Source organism: Phyllostomus hastatus, unplaced genomic scaffold (assembly GCF_019186645.2).
Source record: "Phyllostomus hastatus isolate PE091 unplaced genomic scaffold, TTU_PhHast_1.1 phas_contig_210, whole genome shotgun sequence".
Classification (NCBI taxonomy): Eukaryota; Metazoa; Chordata; class Mammalia; order Chiroptera; family Phyllostomidae; genus Phyllostomus; species Phyllostomus hastatus.
In genome coordinates, this window is record NW_025333737.1 from 1,582,792 (window position 1) to 1,602,585 (window position 19,794).

The following is a 19,794-nucleotide window of genomic DNA, read 5'->3' on the forward strand; positions in this document are numbered from 1 at the left end:
TCAATATTTAACCATGGAGTATGATGCTTCTTTTCCTGTGTGCTTTAGAAAGAGACGCCTGCTTCTCCAAGGACGGGGGAGCACGAGGAGTGAGTGCTCTGGTCTGAAAGAAGGGAGGGGAGGGGTGGCAGGGCTTGGCGGAGGCCCCTGGGGGACCCAGCTCCCCGAGACCCAGCTGGGTGACCCTAGAAGGCCACACAGCCTTCATGGAGCCCCTGCTCTCCATTGTGACTGGGAAACAGCCCCAGCCCCCCTGGTTCCCTTACAGCTTTGTCCTCAGCAGCAAACAGGCGGACTTTTGTGAAAGCACCTTGTAAAGTCTGAAGGACACCACAAGGTGAGAGACTGGCCTCAGTGGTCTCTGCTGGCCAGAACTACCATGGTTGAGGGCGCAGGACCCTGACCTGGGGGGACGTGGAGGGGAGTGTGAGGAGGCTGCAGAGCTGTGGTGGGGGGTGCATGGATGTGTGGTATGTGGAGGTAGGGTGTGTGGGAGGGGAGTGGGGGTTGTGGTGCAGGGCAGGGTGTGGGGCAGAGCAGGGCAGGAAGAGCAGAAGAGGGAGGCCTGCCACTCAGGTGCTCCCTCCCCCACTGGCCCTGAGCCAGGCCTGGAGCTGAGACAGCACAGCAGAGTCCTCACACCCCAGGAAGAGGATCGGAATCCCTCCCCCACCCTCCCGGGCCTCTGTTCAGTGGGTGTAATGGGACGAATGTCTGTGTCCCCTCAGATTCCCATGGTGAAGCCCCAAACCCCAGTGTGTTTGGAGGCAGGGAGTTGGGAGGGGATTGCAGTTCGATGAGGTCAGAAGGGTGGGGCCCTCATGATGGGATGAGTGGCCCCAGGTTCCTGCCAGCTTCCCTGCTGGGGGTGCGGGCCAGCCTCCTCACACACCCCCTCGGAGCCTTGAGCAGGCTCTGGCCCGGACCCTCCCCCGGCACCTGCCCATCCTGAGCAGGGGCTGCCCAAGCCCTCCCTGGGCTGGACTCCCCCCAGGGCTTTGAGCGGAGAGTGTGCTGCCTCATCCTCTTTCCCAGGAGACTCAGCACACAGTACCGAGACCGCGGTCTCACGGACAGACTCCTCTGCACCCACACCAAGGGACCCATGTTTTCTGAAGCCAGAAAAAAATCCTGCTGCTTCCCCTGGGCTCAGGCGGGTGCTCCTGCAGCCCTGCCCGGCCTCCCATTGCTGGTGAAGCGTGACTCTCGACTAAACTGAGAGCCAGCTGACTCAGAGCCTAAGCAATTAGGAGTGCCAGGCCTCTCTAATTAACCAGCCTGCCCCCTCCCTCCCCTCCCCAGCCCTCCCCTAATGAGGGCAGGCAGCCTGGTTGCTTCGGCCCAATTACAGAGGGGCAGCTGCCCCAGGCCGGAGTCACGGGTTCCGCCCGCACACTCGTTAGCTGTGGCTGCTGAGAGCTGCCAGGGCTCTTGCAGGAGCCGGCTCTGCTCCGAGAGGCCAGGAGCACCTGAGGGTCAGTCCCCCCAGGCCTGGACCTGGATAATCCCTGTGTCAGAGACCTCCCCAGCAGCCTGCCCATGGCCACACGCCTCCAAGAGCCAGGGCTGCCCACCACTGGGAAAGGTGAGGGGGCAGAAAGTGGAGTGGAAATAAACAGAAGCACCCAGTCATTGGTGAACCCAGACTGGGGGGGCCCCTGATGCCCCAGTTGGGCCAGTGCCCTGTGAGAGCTCTCAGGCCCCTAGGGCTGCGGCTGTAACCTGGGCACAGCTCTAACTAATTATCCATCCTTCTGGGTGGCAGGGATCTGTCTGTCCTCACACCACACCCCCCGCCTGCACCAGTGGGAATACAGTACATGCTTGTTGGATGAGGGAACTGCGGACCCTGTCCACCCCTCCGGGACACCACAGAGCCCCTGCAAGGGCTAGGGCTTCGCTGGGGACTCTGGGGCTAAGTCTGGGCCCCACTCCTGGTTCTCCTAAGTAGCCGGTGCCTGGCAGTGGCTGCAGGCTGTCTGTGTGACAGCTCCGATCGCCTCCCGGGGCTCCGGGGCCGTGCGCACCTGCCCACTCTGCTCACATGCAGCTTGGCCCTCAGAGAACTCCTTCTGACAAGGCCCGCTCCACTACACAAAGGTCTCTGCTCTGCCCTGTGTCTTCATGTCCCCATGATCTGGCCTTTGTCCCTTCTCCAAGTCCCTCATTCTTAAGTCAAATCTGATGTCATCTCCTATGTTTTTCCTTCTTTCAGTACTTCTCCTGCCCTCAGGGCCTGCGTCCTCACGGTCAGGGGCTTGCCCAGCCCATTTCCAACTCCACATCTTTGCTGTGCTGCTCTCCCCTGAATGGAATGCCCTTCACTCTACTCTCAGCCTCTCAGAAGGCTTTAGGATCAGCTCCTCCAGGCAGCCCTCCTGATTGCTCTTAGTCCTGGATACCTTTGTCCCAGCTGTGGTCAGCATCACTCCAGAGAATACTGCTTTCCCACTTTGACCGTGAAGACCTGAGGGAAGGGACTTGGACGCTTGTCCTTTTGGGTCCCCCTGGCCCAGAACCAGCCTGCAACAGGCTGAATAAGTGACTGTGTGTTAGTTTTATATGAGGAACTTGCACAGAAATGGAGGAGTTTGGTTCCACTGCTGGCTCAGGGCACCCAATGCTGGACAGCTGCAAGGACTTCCAGAGGCTTTTATAGGAATTACAAAAAAATATGAGACTAAGTGTAGGAACTCTGATTTTAAGTCCAAGAAAACATGAATTCTAATGAGGAGAATGTGGGGATCTGTGGGCTGAACTGTGTCCCCTGAAAATTCAAACATTAAAGCCCTGATCTCCCACGTTACTGTATCGGAGACAGGGCCTTTCGGAGGTAATCAGGGTTACATGAGGCCGTAAGGATGGGACCCTGATCAGATAGGACCGCTGTCCTTAGAAAGAGTGGGAGACAGACCAGAGTTCTCTTTCCACCACACGAGGACATGGCGAGGGCACGGCGTGAAGGTGGCCATCTGCAGGCCAAGGCTCTCGCCAGAAACTGGCCTCACCAGCACATCGGCCCTGGGCTTCCCGGCCTCCGGGGCTGCGAGAAATAAATCTCTGTTGTTGACGCTGCCCAGTCCGTGGTATTTTGTTACGGCAGCCTGAGCTGGTCGTGGGATACACTAACCCTCTTCTGAGATATATGGGAGGTAAGTTCCATTCTTTTCTCTTTTGCTCCTTACCCGAGGATATATTTGTTGATTTGAGAGAGAGAGAGGAAGGCTGATGTGAGAAAAAGACATTGACTGGTTGCCTCTAGTACACGCTCTGACCAGGGATTGAGTCTGCAATCTAGTGTGTGCCCTGACTGGGGATGGAACCCATAACCTAGTATGTGCCCTGACTGGGAATGGAACCCACGACCTTTTGGTGTACAGGTTGATGCTCCAACTCACTTAGCTACCCAGCCACGGCAGCACGGTCTGTTCTTTACAGCATGTGGGCAGTCCGAACAGCTAGGACGTTGGAGCAGATGATCAGTAACAGCTGCCACTACAGGTGTCCTTTACCGAGTGTTCGAGATGGACCCTCTGCGAAGGGCTTCCCTGCATTAGCTCATTTACTGCTCGCACCCGGGCAATGAGTTCATAAGCTTTATTATCCCGTTTACAGATGAAGAACCAGAGGCTGAGACACACTGAGAGACTTGTACAAGGTCCCTGCACTGTGGCCACACAGGGACCACACCCCAGCCCCCCTGTGTGGGAACAGCCCTCACTGGCAAACCCAGTGGGGACAGCACCCACTCACCGTGCAGGGTGGGATAGGTACGCGCTCGCCCTGGCCCGACTGCCATCAAGGACCCTTTCCTCCCAAGGGCCCTTAATCACACCCTCTAATCCTTCCCCATCTGCTTAGAGTACCATGAAGAGGCTGATTCTCTAGCAGGAGGTGCCCGTTCCCCAGGCTGTCCTGCCCCCAACCCCACCATCTCCCAGTGACAGCTGTCACGAATTCGTCTCCAGCTTGCACTCTATGTCCCCCTGCAACCCACCCGCCAGACAGCACGAGACTCGCCTCTTAAAAACAAATCAGCTCACATCACACCCTGCTCACAGGCTCCACTGGCCTCCCATTAAACTTAGCACAAATCTCAGCTCCTGACCTTGACTATGAAACCCTGTGTGATGGGCTGTGCCCACCTCTTGCTCCCTCTGCCCAGATGTTTCATTAGCTCCTTGAACATGCTCAGCTGGCTGCTGCCTCAGGGGCCTGCATGCCTGCCGTCCCCTCTGCTGGGAACTCTTTTCCACCCAGATCTTCGGGGGGCTGGTGGCTGCTCGTGTTCAGGTCTGTGCTTCGAGGGGCCCTCCTGGTCAGGCTCTGCCATGTCACCCTGCCTTCACTCACTACAGAGCCCTCAGACCACCTGATGTGATTCTGTTTGTTGTCTCTCTTCGCCCACCCCCAGAAAACAGTCTCCATGAGAACAAAAATTTGTCCACCTTGTTCACAGTATCACCAGCCCCTAGAATAGGACTTGCACAGTGTGGCCGCTCTACTATTTGAAAAATGAATGAATGAGTGAATGAATGAATGGCACAATCTTCTTCAGGATGGATGAAGAAACCTCCCACCCCCAGTGCCCATCACTCAGCTGGGGCCCTAACCAGCACATTCTCCTCCCACTTTTACCCAGGACAAGTCCCCTCAGAAGCTCAAAGGGCTCCTCACCTGAACACGCAAGCCAGGACCCAGTCCTCGGCCTGCAGCAGAATAAGAATAACTTCAAAGGCTAATGTGCTCCAGAGCACCATGGGGTCGGGGGGGCGAGAGTGTCTGCAGGAGCATTCCCCCCCACCCCCACACCCGGCGGAGGTCCTCCCCTGGGCCTGCCCCCGTGCCCCAGGAAGTGGTTCTCTGGGGAGCAACCGGTATTGAGCCTCCACAGCAGGGGCAGCAGCCTGCCTCTGGGGCAGAGGCCCCCGACCTTTCCGGGGGAAGGAGGTAAGGCTCTGCTCCCTCCTCATGGTCCAGCGAACCTGAACATGGGCAGCGGTTGTGGGGTTGAGGGGCAGAGGGAGGACAGAAACTGCTAGGAGGCAGAAATCACAAAATAGAGCCCCGCCTGCCCAAGTCCCTGTGCCCACCACCTATGCTGGTATCGAGTCCAGGGTATAAGGAAGGTTTCGGGAGGAGCTGGCACATGAGGACCCATCCCCTCCCTGACACCCAGGCCCCTCCAAGTGTCCTTGAGACCCTTCGCCAGTAAATCCACATTCCTCAGCCCAGGTCACTGCATGTCACAGGGCGGAGGTGGGGGAAAACATCTTCACTATAGTCCCGTTTTTTCCACTTATTACTTGGGCATGTTAACCTCTCTGCACCTCGCTTCTCTGACCCAGCTGCCGGATGCCATCGCAGACGCCCTGCCCGAGGCTGCCACTGGCCTCCAGGCTTTGACTTCCTCATGTTCTACGGTCCTCTCCACTCTTACCGCCCCACCCCGCCCCCAGTCCTCTGTCCCCTGTTACTTCTTTCCAGAATCTATTCCTCCTGAGGCCTGAATTAGTTGATCATTTCTTACCAAATTTTTGGGCTCCCCCACCCAATGTACTCTCAAGAGAGAAGGTTCTTTCTCTGTCTTGTTCATTGAAATAACTCCAGGCTTAAGAGAGGGACTAGCCCAGGGAAGTTACCTGAAGATTGATCCCAACAAACTTAAGAGTGAAAATCTAAAAAAGCAAAAGACACGGCGTCTCGGGAACAGTGTCCCTGAACTAGGAGGGCAGTAAAGGGAAGTCCTGTGGTCATGGCTGCGCTGCCATCGGTCTGAGCCCGAGCAAGAGCGAGAACCTAGAAGGGTTTCCGGTGGGACAAAAGCGCAGGCTCCATGTGAGAGAGAGTGAAACTGAGAAGCTAAATAATCTGGAGGGTTGGAAGGCACATTATTCTTTCGTCAACATGAAAAAGAAAGGCAATCAGAAACTCCAGGAAAAACAAAAGGTTACTGTAAAATGTATTGGCTTCAATATGAAATAGTTTAATCTGTGGCACAATTTAGAACCATCAGTGGGATATTATAAGATCAGGGGAAAACCCATTTGGCCCTGCTGCAGAGAGCACTCCCGTTTGGGTGGCCGAGGGTCAGGAGAGCAGCCCAACAGAACAGGAGGTGCGGTCCGAGCATGTAACTTGGCTCTGAGGAGAACTGTATTTACTCAATAACAACTAATAACATTTATTGAGTACTTAATGTGCCAGGCAAGGTTTTAAATGCTTTGCATGCCATATTTAATCCTTCCAACTCTCTAAGGTACATATTGTATTTATTCCTGTTCTACACGTGAGAATAATGAGGCATGGCATATTGAACAAGTTCTCTGAGGTCACATGGCTAGAGGAAGAGCTGAATTCACACCCGAGCCTGCGAGATGCACAGGTGCACTCCCCAGGGCTGGCTCTAGAAGTCGGGCCATTCAACCTTCAAGCTCCAACCCTTCTTGCCAAGAACCATAGGACGCCATGTGCTTACATGTGTATGCACAAACACACATGCACTCCTGGGAGCCAGGGTGCAAGGCCACAGAGCAGCAGTACAGCTGGTCCAGGCTGGGTGGCCAGAGGAGCAGGGCCAGAGCATGGTCTTACCTTCCTGCAGTCCTTGCAGAACACCGACGAGCCGCCCAGGAAGCCTGGCACCTCCCCACACAGCAGACACTGGGAGAGGCCGTTCCCCATCACGTTGCGCCTCATGGTGTCCAGCCGCTCCACCAGCCGCCTGCAGCACAGGACACAGAGTCAGAGGGCGTGTGCGTCCTGTCCCCAGCCTGACCGCTGCGGGGACACGGCTGCCACGAGGCCCCACACTACACCAAGCCCCACGTGCTGTTCCCTCGCCTGGGCTCTGTCCCTGGCTATAGCTGCTAATCATTTATTTAGGCACCAATATTAACTGAACATCTGTGATGTGCCAGACACTGAGAGTATCGTAGTGAGCAAGCCAGAGACAGACATGGTCCCTGAGAACAGAATGTATGTTCAATGGAGGGAGAAAGTGCAGAAAGAAGCCAACAAGCAAACTGATGAAGTAAGTGGGTGGGGGAGGGAGACACAAGGGGCACGGGGCTATGTTAGGGGGGGATCGGCGGGGGCCTTGCTGAGGATGTTGGGCTGAGAGCTAACGGAGGACAACAGGGACCAGACCGTGCGGAGAGCTGGGGGAGGAAGCCTTCTTGGTGGAGGGAACCTGGAACGTTCAGGGCGAGAAAGGGCCTGGCGCAGTAGCGTCAGCGTGGCGGCTGCTCCGTGAGCTCGCGGGAGGGAGCCTGGGCACGGGCGGCTGCGGGCCCGGGGAGGGCCGGACTGCGTGGCTTTTGCGGGTCACAAATGGAGTTTGGTTATTCTCTAAGACTAAGGAGAAGCTGCTGGGGAGTTTTAAGTAGAGAAATGATTTGAGCCAAATGATATTTTTAAATCCCACTCAGGATTCGAGGGGGGCGTGGAGGTGAGGAAGGCGGCAGGGGGTGGTGGGAGGCCCAGGGAAGGTGACAAAGGCGGGGCCGGGCCACATTTCCGAGGCAGCCTCGGTGGATCCGGGGGGAAGGGAGGTCAGAGGGACCCAGGAAGACCCAGAGGACTTCGGTGTGAGCAACTGGGCAGACGAAGAGGCTGGAGAAGAAGGAAAAAGAGCCCGTCCAGGAGCCTTTCCTGAACGCCTCCAAGCCTGGGGCCGGTGCCTCTGCTTGGGGTCCCACGGCCCCTCAGCCCACCGTGACCCCCATTTCATGACAACTTATGATGCAGCACTATGACCTCCATGAAACTGGCGGCCACTTCTGTTTTGTTGGCAGCAGTATCTCCAGCGGCCAGTGGCCACTCAGCGAAAATTCTTGAATAAATGGACAGAGTGGGGTTACATTACCTCCTCTAGTTGTCCAACCCCTGCTCCCCAGTGAGCAGGACCCCACCCGGCCAGGGCAAAAATGACTGACTTTTTCTAATGATCATATATATTTATAGAAAAAGATAAATAGCCTTGGCTGGTGTGGCTCAGTGGGTTGAGTGCCGGCCTGCAAAGCCAAGGGTCGTCAGTTTGATTCCCAGTAAGGGCACGCACGTGCCTGGGTTTCAGGCCAGGTCCCCAGTAGGGTGCTGGTGAGAGGCAACCACACACTGATGTTTCTCTCCTTCTTTTTCCCTCCCTTTCTCTAAATGTAAATAAATGAACTCTTTAAAAAGAAAAAGATAAATACAAGAAGCACAAGGAAATCAGCATCAAAATTAATTCCTGCCTGAGGCAACGAATGCAGTACATTTGGTTTTCCCATTTGTGCTTTTCTATGTTTTTCAGATTTTCGAGGAAATGTGAATTGCTTTTGTAGCTCAATTGGTTGGGGCATTGTCCTGATGCACCAAGGTTGCAGGTTCAATCCTCAGTCAGGGCAAATGCAAGAATAGCCAATGAATGCATAACTAAATGGAACAACAAACTGATGTTTCTCTTTCTCAAATCAATAAATCAAATTTTTAAAGAAACAAGCAAAAAAAAAAAAAACACCACCCCAACAAAGCTATTTGCAATCTGTGTCACAGTCAGCTCTGGATGCCGGGCCCGGAGAAGAGCTTAGAACAAGCTGGAGAGCAGCTCCTGTGGGAGTCTTATCTGGAACGATCCAGGTTGAGCCTTGACTTAAATCCCTCACTGCCGAACCACAGTTGACCCTTCAGTGTGCAGAGCCGAACAGCCCCTAACGCATTTCACCACACTCGCTCGCCCTCTACGGCCTGGGGTCCGCACATCACCCGCTACCCCCACCTTACAGATGGGTATATCGAGGCTTTGATGGGCTGGGTTATGTGTCTGCACTCAGGGGTGTTCAGGCAGAGCTGACTCCCTCCCGGACGTGAAAACCCAGCCCTAGGACGAGGGTGCCAGACCCCTAGCCCACTGATCTGGCACGAGGTGCCCTTGTCCCCCTCTCGCCGACCCGCTGCTGACCTGGCTGGGGCAGCCCTTACCCGATCCTCTGCTGCTCCATGACATCGAGCTGCTCGGCCCTCTGGATGACCTGCAGGATGGCCTCCACCTCCGCTGGGCTGAGGCACTGGCTCTTCCTCTGCTTCTCTGTCTGGTAGGTGTGCACGGACCAGCCCGTCTGCAGCCTCGAGAGAGAACAACACAGGCCTTGAGGCCACCCCAGCGCAAACCCCACCCCGTCACATCCACAAAACGCCTGGCTGCTGTGTGTCAGGGAACAGGGCAGACGCTAGGCTCCACGCAGCAGCTCTGCCACCTACCAGCTACTGGGCCTGGAGAGGACGGCAGTGTCACCTCAGCTCCCCGGAAGGCAGGAGCGTGGAATGCACCTGCTGTGCAAATGGAGGAGGCCACCGTCATGGCGCGCGAGGTGTTGCGGGAGAAGCCCAGGAGATGATCAGGACAAGAATAAAAACCCACATCTGAGTCATAGAAGAAAGTGAGACAGTTTACCATGGACAAGGAAAGCACTGTAATTGGGTTTAAAATAAATCTCGAGGATAAAAGGAGATTGACAGCATTTTGAAAGCAAATGGCGCAAGGGCAGGGGGTAACCAAGCTGCAGGGGAGGGGAGCTAGCCAGGGCAGGCAGCAGGAGAGGTGGGCTGGGGCCCAGGGGCCTGTGGCTGTGACCGGGGTCCGAGAGGACGGACTCAAACCCTTTCTGTTTTTCTGGATGGGGAGAGAGTGGCAGCAGCAGGCCAAGCCCCAGGCTGCCTGCCCTGGGTCCCGGCTTCTCCGAGACATTCTGTGCCAGGCGCTGGGGGTAAGATGGCGAAGTCACCACCTTGAAGAACTTCAGTGTGCTGGGGGAGACGGAGGCCCAACCAATTACACAATATTCATTTAATGAGAAATTATAAGAGCTATTCACTCAATGCACGCTTACTGAGCATCCACGCATGGCGATGCCAGGCCCACAGGGGGCTGGGGCTGTGCTGTGGGGGGCCATGCAGGCGGGTGTCGGGAGGACGTGTAAACAAGGGGAACTGACTGCGTCGGTCAGAGGCAGGAGGGCCCAGCACCAGCACCACCAGCTGTCCCAGGGGGCTGCAGCTCCCACTTGGCTCACGCAGGGCCCAGGGCCGGCCTGGCGCTCTGCAGGCCCCTCCACTGGGCCTTGTGCCGTTCTGCAAGGCAGGATTCCCGACTCCTCAGAGGGAGCTCCCGCGTCCTCATCCTCCGAGCCACCTTTCCTGCCTCCATCTGACCACCCACTAGGCCCCCCATGTGACTCTTCCCCCGGCTCCCCACACGTCCCATCAGGCCCCACTCCCACTTTCAGCCGTGGCTGCCACTGAGCGTCATGTTTCCCCACAGTGCCCCTCCACACAGCCAGCGAAGGCCAAACAAGCTGCCAGATGCAGACGGGCTGCAGCCTACCTTCAGTGGTGCCCAGCACCCATCTGCATGCCCCCCAGAGGCCCCTCCTCCCTCAGCTCCCCTGACCTCACGAGGTGTGCATTACCAACATCTGCTTCTAGCGCCCCGAGTTCCAGGGTGTCTCCAGGCCTTGCTCACTCCATGCCCTCCACCTGGGGAGCATGTGTCTCTCCCGAACCCCCTTTCCCCTGGCTCACTCCTATTCTTTTACACATGATCTTCACCAGGGGTTTTTTCCTTGATCCCCTCCAAGATGGGTCTTAACCCATGCTCCATGGGGAAACTTGGAGAATCCATGCTCCAAGTTTTCACAAGGTCCAGGCATAGCTCCACTGCTGAGCTTAAACTTCATTTCAAGGCAAGCTGGGACCCTTTGTCCCCTCTCCAGAATGGGAGTCTCTGGAGGACCCAGCCCTGCCCCATCTGGCCTCTGCCATCCCTTTATGCCATTCACCGCCTCACTCACCCTGCATTCACGTCAACACTGGCCTCCTGTTAGGTCCTCTTCATGCCTGCTCCTTCTGCCTTAGGGCCTTAGCACATGCTGTTCCCTCTTCTAGGAACCCCTCCCCCATATTTGCCTCTAACACCTACCCCTCCTCTAGGACTCAACTTAAGTGTCATAATCTAAGCGAAGCCCCGCCCCATTCCCAGATTGGCTTAGCCACCCCTATCACCCCCTACTGCACCCCTTCCACCCCCACTGCCTGTGTCCCCTGTCAAAGCTCACGGGTCACCATGCGTATAATGCTCACTTGTACCCATTAGCGCCTGAAGACAAAAGACTGTAGTAGTCTTATTCACTGCTGTGCAACTGCTGCCAGGCACGCAGTAAGAGTTTAGAAAATGTTAGGTCGAGGCTGGAGGAAGAAGGATGGACCTGAGCTAGAGCCAGGGAGGGTGATTTCCCCAGGAGTCCCGGAGGGTCCCTCGGCACAGTGGACAAGGGGAGTGCTCTCCTTTATGGAGTCTGGTGTGACACGGGGCCTGGTGTGACACGGGGCCTGGTGTGACACGGGGCCTGGTACGACATGGGGCCTGGCACTCCAAGGCAGCACGCCCCAGGGAGAAGATAAAAGCATTTGCTCTTCTCAAAGGTGCGACAACAGCTTCCGGCTGCTACTGAGTGTGAGCCAAGGTCAGGGGAAACTGAAGGAAATGCTGGCGGGGCAGCAGGGGTCACACGGGGCCCTGGTACAAGAGTGCAGTGCTCTCCGGCTCCTTGAACCCAGGCGGGCAGGACACATGGCGGGGGCTGGTTCCCTCCCTGGTCTCCTCCCCCGCGGGGCTGAGCCATCCCAGTGAGAGGGACGAACGAACTGCAGATCATGCAGGACTCCACTCTCCTGGGGCATTTCAGATTAATTTTTCTCGCCCCCTTTGATGTTTCAGCTCTGTGTCCCTGCAGGCTCATCACATCCAATCACAGATTGTTTGAACTTGGTCCCATTTGTGAAATGCTGGCTCTGGTGATTGGCAAGGTCTGACAGATGAAGGGTTCTCTGAGGCTGATCTGACACCAGGGACCTCCAACACACTGGAGAGACGGGGACACAGGAGGGCAAGGGAGGCCTTTCCGAGCCCCTGGGCTTCAGCCAGAGGCGGACAGTAGGGAGAGACAGCCCAGCCAAGGTGGAGCTGAGAGTTGCCGGGATGAGAGAGAACAGGAAGGGGATGGGGCACCCAAGGGGACGAGGCCGAACCAGAGAGACCCTGACAGGAGGCCTGCGGAGCCCGGGGTGCCTGAGCGGCTGTGTGTCCGGCACTGGGTGCGGCTCTGCACTCACGGACATGCTTGCACTCTGTCCTGTCGGTCAGCGCCGGGAGCTCAGCTGTACCTGGGCCTCCAGAGGTCAAAGGCTCCCCGCCTCCGGGGGCTCAGGGACAGAAGACTTGGGGTGGCGGGGTGGGGGGATTTATGCTCTTAACAGGGAAGGCAAAGCAAGTGGCCTGGCTCTTCGAGGCCTGTAGTGACAAAAATGATGCAGGTGCGGGAGTCGGAAGGACCCCAGCGCAGTCCTGGCCCTGCCACTCGCAAGGTCTGTGACTTGGGCAGGGAGCCCGGTCTCACTTTCCTTGCCTGAGAAACGGAGGTAAATTCCACAGGCCGAGTAAATGCGTGCGTGGCTGCTCAGTGCTGGCTCAGGGCATGGAGCATGTGTTTCTTAGCCAGGCCTTGTCTCCACGCATGTCTCTCTGGGTCCCTGGGACTGACTCTTGCCCAAGAAAGGAGGGGAACAGGGACAGGAAGGAGGGGACCTGGCCAGGCCTCGGAGGTACTCACTTGGCTCGCAGGGCAAGCTGCCGATCATTGGGGCAGACCCACTGGTCGCTCCCGCTGCCAAAGATGGTGTCGGCCATGCTTGGAGCATCCAGCCAGTGGGGGGAGTCACATCTGAGGTGAGAGGAAGAAAAAGAAAGAGCGTATCAGTGGCTGGGGTGCAGATGGCAGGCAGGTCCCTCAGGCTCCGCACACTGGCACTTCTGACCTACCCCCATATGTTGCCCGTTGCTGCCTGGAGTCTCACCTTCAGAACCACTCCTCCAGCTAAATACTGTTCCCTCTGAGCTCCTCTTTCAAAAGCCTCATAACTCTGGGAGGGCAATTGCATTTTCAATCTAGCTGGCAAGCCCTGAGCTGGGGAGGATTTGGTGCCTGCTCCCTCCAAGTACAGCTGTGCTTAGCACATCACCTCGCTGGAGGGGGCTGGGTGGGCAGTGGGGGTGGGGGGTATGGCTAGAGAGCCCTTCTCTTTGGAGGGGACCTGAGCAGCGACCGCAGGCACATGGCTGTGGCTGAAGCCAGCCACCTTCCGCAGCTCTGCTTATGAGGACTTCTCAGACTCTGCTCCCCAAGAGGTTATGCCACAGCCAGTGATCATAGTGCTGGGGCAGGGAGGAGGGCCAACACTCACAGCTGTGGCCGAGACTGCCACCCACACACCTGCAGGGGACACGGTGTGAGTGGCACCCTGGAAATCCTGCAGAGAGGTGACCCAGCCCCAGAACTTTCTGGTGGTTTAATGTCTACAGTCTGTCATACTGGCTTTCTCTTTGCCACCAAGGAATTGTGTTAGAGAAAAAGGAAGACGAGGGTGGGCACAGAGGTGATTTTGAGGGCATCAACCCAGAGCAAAGATGGCGGGCTGTCCTGAGTTACCCACGCTCCCCTGCTCTAATCCCATCTAGCCCAAACACAGAACTTCTTTCTCTTTCCTCTTAAAAGGTACTGAGGTTGGATCTTAGTCTTGAGTCACTTCCTAGTAGGGCCAGAGTTACCATGTGACCCAGAAACTACTTCTCGGTGTATACCCAAGAGAACTAAAAACACGTCCACACAAAGACACATGTGTCCACATTCACAGCAATGGTATTCACAATAGCCAAAAAGTGGCAGCAATTCAAATGTCCGTCAGCTGACGAATGGATCAAGTGTGGCTTATCATACTAGGAATATTGTTTGGCCATAACATGGATGAACCTGGAGAATATTACGCTGAATGAAAGAAGCCAGACACAAAAGGCTGTGTGGTGTGGCCCTGTTTCCACGAACTGTTCAGAAAGGTGGAGCTCCAAAGACAGAAGGAGCTTAGCAGCGGTCACGCTGGGCTGGGGGCTGACTGGGCTCGGGGCTCCTTTGGGGTGAAAATGTCCTGGAGTTACGGTGACGGTCACGCACACCAAAGCCACTGAACTGTACCCTGTAAAAGTATGAATTTGATGGTACAGGAATTATATCCCATTAAATTGTTACAAACACTCCACTCCAAACACTGAAGCACTCCAAAGGACTATGGGCTATATCTGTCAATACTTACAATATTAGATATTTAAAACAGAAACAGATTTAAACTTCATTAAAGTACTAAACTCATTAGATGTTTGCATACTTCACAAAATAAAAACTGTATTCTCAAAACAAAAACTCTTAGTGAGAATAATAGTGTTGCTTTACATTTTCGTAAGTCTGTGTAATGGTCGGCTTAACAAAAAGCAGCCGGATGTTCCCACCTGGCTTTTCATCCAATCCCTCTCCAGAGTGGTTTTGTTAAGTGCACGAGGGACACCCAGGCTCTCGCAGGTGTGTGCTAAGGCTGGAAAAGGGGGAGTGTTGGAATGACCTTCCCAGCCACCTGTGGCTCCTCTCTCACGCTGCACCGACACTCGACCGCTGGCTGTTTCTTAAAGATTAGTTCTAATGTGGCATCTGAAACCACATCAACAAACTTTTCACCTTATCTACATCTGTGAGAAAATGAGACCAAATATTTTATTATTATTATAAAATAACTTTGACCTTGTAGACCCCCTGACCTGTTGGGGACCCGCCAGCCCAGGCTTTGAGAATGGCTGTTCCAGACCAGTGTCACCCATTTCTGTGATGACCAGCAGGGGGCAGCATGCAGACCACCGCTAAGTGCCCTGGGGACCAAGCCCAGGACCTTGCCCACAGGGGTCTCTATCCCACTCAGCAAGCACATGCAGGCTCCTGCTTTCCACTGTGGACTGCTTTGAGAGGAGGCACGGGTGGGAGCCCCCGGCCAGGCCCAGCATGGCGGTGCCCCATCCTCAAGTCCCCCTCAGATTCAGTCCTGATCTTCTCTCAGATGAGGCTCACATACACACCAGGAAAAGACAGATGGGGTAAAAAAATGAGACTCATCAGACAACTTTAAACAGGTGTCCCACTTCTAGGCTTTGGTGCACTGTGGTTTGTTTTGCTTTGTTTTAAAATTTCTGTTGTCTTGTGAATAGCACCGTCGCACTGCTGTGTGAGTGTGAAAAGCGTTACTCCGTTCCAAGTAAATGCTTAAAATATACTACAGCTCAGTGGCCCTGTTTCTTTACTAGCATTATTTCAAAAACAGAGTACACCCTCTTATCCACAGGCAACGTGCTCCAAGTCCTCCGGTGGCCACACAATGCTGTTCCCTACACACGCACACACACCTAGGGTAAAGTTTAGTTCATAAATCAGGCACAGTGTGGGATTAACAACAACAGGAAAATAGAATGATTATGTCAATATGCTGTAACAGTAGTTATGTGAATGCAGTCAATCTCTCTCAAAAATATCTTACTGCACTTCACCCGCCTTTGCCCTTCAAAGGAGCACTGTCTGGCTTCTCCGTGGCTTACCTGGATTGCGAGTGGACCTGATTTTGAGCTTCGGAGTCCCCACTAAGTAAAATAAGGGGGACTTGAACACGGGCACTGCAACACTGTGAGAGCAGCCCTGAAAACCAGGACGGTTGCTAAGTGACTAACAGGGAGAGTGCATCTACAGTGTGGATACTCGGGACAAAGGGATGGTCACAGCCCAGGCGGGACAGAGCAGGATGGCAGGAGGCATCGTCACGCTACTCAGAACGGCGCATAACAGAACTTACGAATTTTTCATTTCAGGAATTTTCCGTTAATGTTTTTGGACCGTAGTTGACAACAGCTAGCTGAAACCACAGAAAGTAAAACCGCGGGGGACCTCTGTATTCTGGGAGCTTCCAGAAATGGAAGTAAGAGTCTCTCTGGCCAGCAGAGACTGTGTCCTACGTAAACTTGGGTGCCCCAGCAGCCACCTGTCACTGCTTCACAGATGCTGCCACTCCTGCTCCGGCCTGAAGGGGCCGCCACATCTCAGGCCGCTGCTCCCAGGACTGGAAGGCCTGGAGCCTCCTGGCGGTCCAGGGCAGCCAGGCGCCGTGAGTGTGGAATGGCCCCTCTTGTCTGCCAGGCACCCCCACAGAAGCACAGCACACTGGAGCAAGGGTGACCACGGAAGGGAGGAGCAAGCTAGGGTGGGAAGTCCATCTTCTGCAGAAGATTCTGAACCAAAAGGGTGTGGAGCTGGGCAGGGGGAGGGGGTGGGGAGAAAGAAGGGGTACTGTGCCCTCATGCTCAGAACGTCACCTCCTTTATGGTGGGACTGGTGGGGACATCCAGGAGAAGGAGCAGCAAACACAGGTAGGGACACAGCAACACCCCACAGCCCCAAACAAAGCACCCCAAATGAACCCCTAGGGGATGAAACCCCATTTTAACACTTTGAGTCACTTCCTAGTATGGCCAGATTTGGGGGATCAATGACCCCTAAACTTACATTTATGTGTCCTCTGACCTATTTGAGGGCAATTTCCTTTTTCTTTAAGAACAGGGGGAGGGGGAGAGTGTTTTCATACATGCTGTGCCCTGACCGGGTATCGAACCTGCAACCTTTAGGTCTACAGGACGAGGCTACAAACAACTAAGCCATACCAACCGGGATGACCGCAATTTCTTTTCTTTTCTTTTTTTTTTTTTAATTTAGTCAAAACAACTCTGTGATCACTCATAGATTATTCTATTCTGTTCTTACTAAATCCAATCAGTGTTTTTTTTTCTGTTTGACAGAGGAGAAAAGGGAGAGGTTGAGAAACAGAAGAGGTCACCGAGCTGACTGACAGCTTGAGAACCCTGGGCCAGTACTGCTTTCTCTGCAGCAGGTCACTTGGTGGCTACAAGCGCGGAGGGAGGGGTTTTGGAGCAGTGAGGAGGGCGGAGAGAAGACTCAATTAGGAGAGAAAAACCCACGGAAGTCTGGCTTTCATGCAAACTTACTGGAGTGCAGGAACTAGTCAGTTATTTTTCCTCGGCTTCAGTTTCCTCATTGGTACCCAAGGGAGCTGAGATGGACCGGCTGGAGGGACTGCCCTGTGCAATTCTGATGCCTGGTTCCACCCTGCCAGGCTGCAGGAGGCAGGCACAGGGGGCAGCCAGGGGACTCGGGAAGGATCCTGGGGCGGGCAGCTGGTGGCTGCTCCAACCTGGAAGGTGGGACCTGAGCCTCCGCCTGACCGCCAGGTTGGCCCCCACCCCCCTCACTCCTGGAGCTGTCCTTCGCCCACACAGAGCAACCCAGGGCAGGCGTGGAGAGGACGGGCAGCTTGAGGAGCCATACCTTGGGAACGTGCCGACAGAGCCGGCTTAGGTTCTCCAAACCTCTTCAGTCTGAGCCAGCTGCCAGCTCCCTGACCCATCGGTAACCCCGTTCCCAGCTTCTCACACCCCCTTGACCATGTGGCTCCTCTGCCAAACTGGGCTCACCACCACCCGACACTCCCCTGCTGGGCTCTGCGACCGGCCCAGTGCGGGGCTCAGGAGGAGCATCAGGAGGGCTCCTCCCAAGGCACTGCCGAGTCGGATCAGACCCTCTGAGAGCAGGTCCTTAAAACTTCCAAAGTGCAGTGTCATGTGAGCTGAATATGGATGTGCCCTTGTATTAATAAATGTCAGTGTCTTGGACAGAAATCAAATGATGAGGGAATAAAACAGAGGCTTAAAAAGCCAGTAAAAAGCAGGGAAGGAGAACCCACACGTTCACAAGGGGAAGGGTGGAGGTGGCCGAGGGCCGGGAGGGGCGCAGAGGCAGCAGGCTGCATGGGAAGGGGCTGCCGAGAGCCTGGCCTTCCTCAGTGAGCGAGGGGAGGAGGGGCACATGGGCCAGGCCGGCCTCTGAGGCCCTTCCAGCTGTGAGAGGAAGAGGCTGAGGAAGAGAGGTGTGTATGTGTGAGTTGTGTGTGTGTGTGGTGTGTGTGGGAGTGGGAGTATAGTGTGTATGTCCGGTGTATATGAGGTACAGGGTGTGAGATGTATGTGGCATGTGATGTGTGTGTGTGGTATGTGGGGATAGTCATGTGTGGGGTGTGGGGTGTGGATGTGTGGTGTGCGTGTGGTGTATGGTGTATGTGTGTGGTCATATGTGATGTGTGTGTGGTGTGTGTGGTATATGTGTATATGATGTGTGGTGTGTGTAATGTGTGTGTGTGTGGTGTGCGCTGCGTATTTGTGTGTGGTATGTGGTATGTGTGTGGTGTGTGGCTGTGTGGTGTTTGTGCATATGATGTGAGTTGTGTTCATGCGGTATATGTGGTGTATGTGTATGGTGTGTGGTGTATGTGGTGTGTGGTGCATGTGGTACATGTGGTATATGTGGTGTGTGTGTGTGGTGTGTATGGTGTGTGTGGTACAAGTAGTGTGTGGTGTGTGTGTGTGATACATGTGGTATGATGTGTGTTGCGTATTTGTGTGGTGTGTGTGGTGTGTGGCTGTGTGGTGTGGCACATGTGTGCCGTGTGTGGCATGTGTATGGAGTGTGCATGTGGTGTGTGTACATGTGGTATGTGTGGTACATGTGGTGTGTGTGGTCTGTGTGTGCGCGTGTGGTGTGTGTGGTGCATGTGGTATGTGGTATGTGTGTGGTGTGTGTGTGGTGCATATGGTGTGTGTGTGTGTGTGTGGTATGTATGGTGTGTGTGGTGCATATGGTGTGGTGTGTGTGTGTGTGTGTGGTGCTGGGGAAGGGAGGCCAGTCTGGGGGAGGCGGATGTTCTACCTGAGACCTGGCCCCAGACACCCTCCTCCTTTGAGGTGCTCCCATCTCTCCGTCCCGGTTGGACAGCGGCCCCGGGGCCCTGAGCCCTCCTCTCCCCACCCTGGCACAGGGCCGGCCACAGAGGTATTCAGTGAGTATCCGTTCGCCTGGGCCAATTTCATCAGGGACGGCCTTTCCCAGACGAGAAGGAACCCAGACAACAAGCCAGACGTGCTCAGAGCAGAGACAGCCTCTCGCCGCCCCCTGGGGCTTGTTTGCTCACAGGCAGTTTGTTGCTCAGTGTCCCCAGGGGTGGCCGGCGCCCAGGGCTCCGCCGGACAGCAGAGCCGCCTCCAGGAGCCCGCGTGCCCACGAGGCCTTCCGGTGGCGCCTGCACCTGCGGGGCAACACAGGCCCACGGAGGTTGCATTCTGTCAAGCGCTTCTAAACCCTGCAGCGGGGGGCTCAGGGGACCACGTAGGGGGGTGGACAAGAACAGGAGGTGACTGGTGGTGATTTCCCAAGAAAACACCTGGGGTGCGGATGGAGTTTCGTGAGCCTGGGTAACTTTCTGGGGAAGACCTGAGAAAACAAACACATTTCTACAGGAAGATCCAATTTCCATCTCCCCGAAGTCCAAAGCCGCTCACCCTGGGCATCAGTCATAGCCCACTCTCCACGGAGCGCGGCCCGACGCAGCCGCCTCCCGGGTGCTGTGGCTCAGCAGCGGGAAAGGCAGCCTGAGCTCACGCGCCGCCGCTCCCAGAGGGAGACTCCTCACATCTTAATGTGAGATCTTCCCATTCTTTTCTAGGTCTTTGTGGACAGATTTTAAATAAAACTGGGTTCTTATTACATATACTATTTGCTTTCTTATCACATTGTTTCACAATATTAAAAGTCCTCAAAACCATGATTAACTGCACCTCGGTCTTCTGGGAATGTTTTATCGCTTCCTGTTTGGAGGCGCAAGATCGCCCGCAGTGTTGTGCTGTGGTGTCCGACACTAGCGTGGATATCCCGGGAGATAAGTCTTTGTGTCTGTCTCTGGTTATTTCCTTAGGACAGATTCCCAAAAGGG

General features: G+C 55.2%; 1 protein-coding gene across 6 annotated transcripts in view; it reads right to left on the reverse strand.

Annotated features, from left to right (window-relative positions):
* Window positions 1-19,794, reverse strand: part of RPH3AL (rabphilin 3A like (without C2 domains)) — a 140,073-nt gene that overhangs the window by 71,714 nt on the left and 48,565 nt on the right. For all 6 annotated transcript variants that reach the window (XM_045835791.1, XM_045835786.1, XM_045835790.1 and 3 more), the window contains exons 2-4: window positions 12,651-12,761; window positions 8,965-9,108; window positions 6,595-6,724 (exon numbers count right to left, since the gene is read on the reverse strand). In XM_045835791.1, the coding sequence (XP_045691747.1) occupies window positions 6,595-6,724; window positions 8,965-9,108; window positions 12,651-12,727 (351 nt within the window). In that variant the 5' untranslated portion in view covers window positions 12,728-12,761. The remainder of the gene's footprint in view (window positions 1-6,594; window positions 6,725-8,964; window positions 9,109-12,650; window positions 12,762-19,794) is intronic.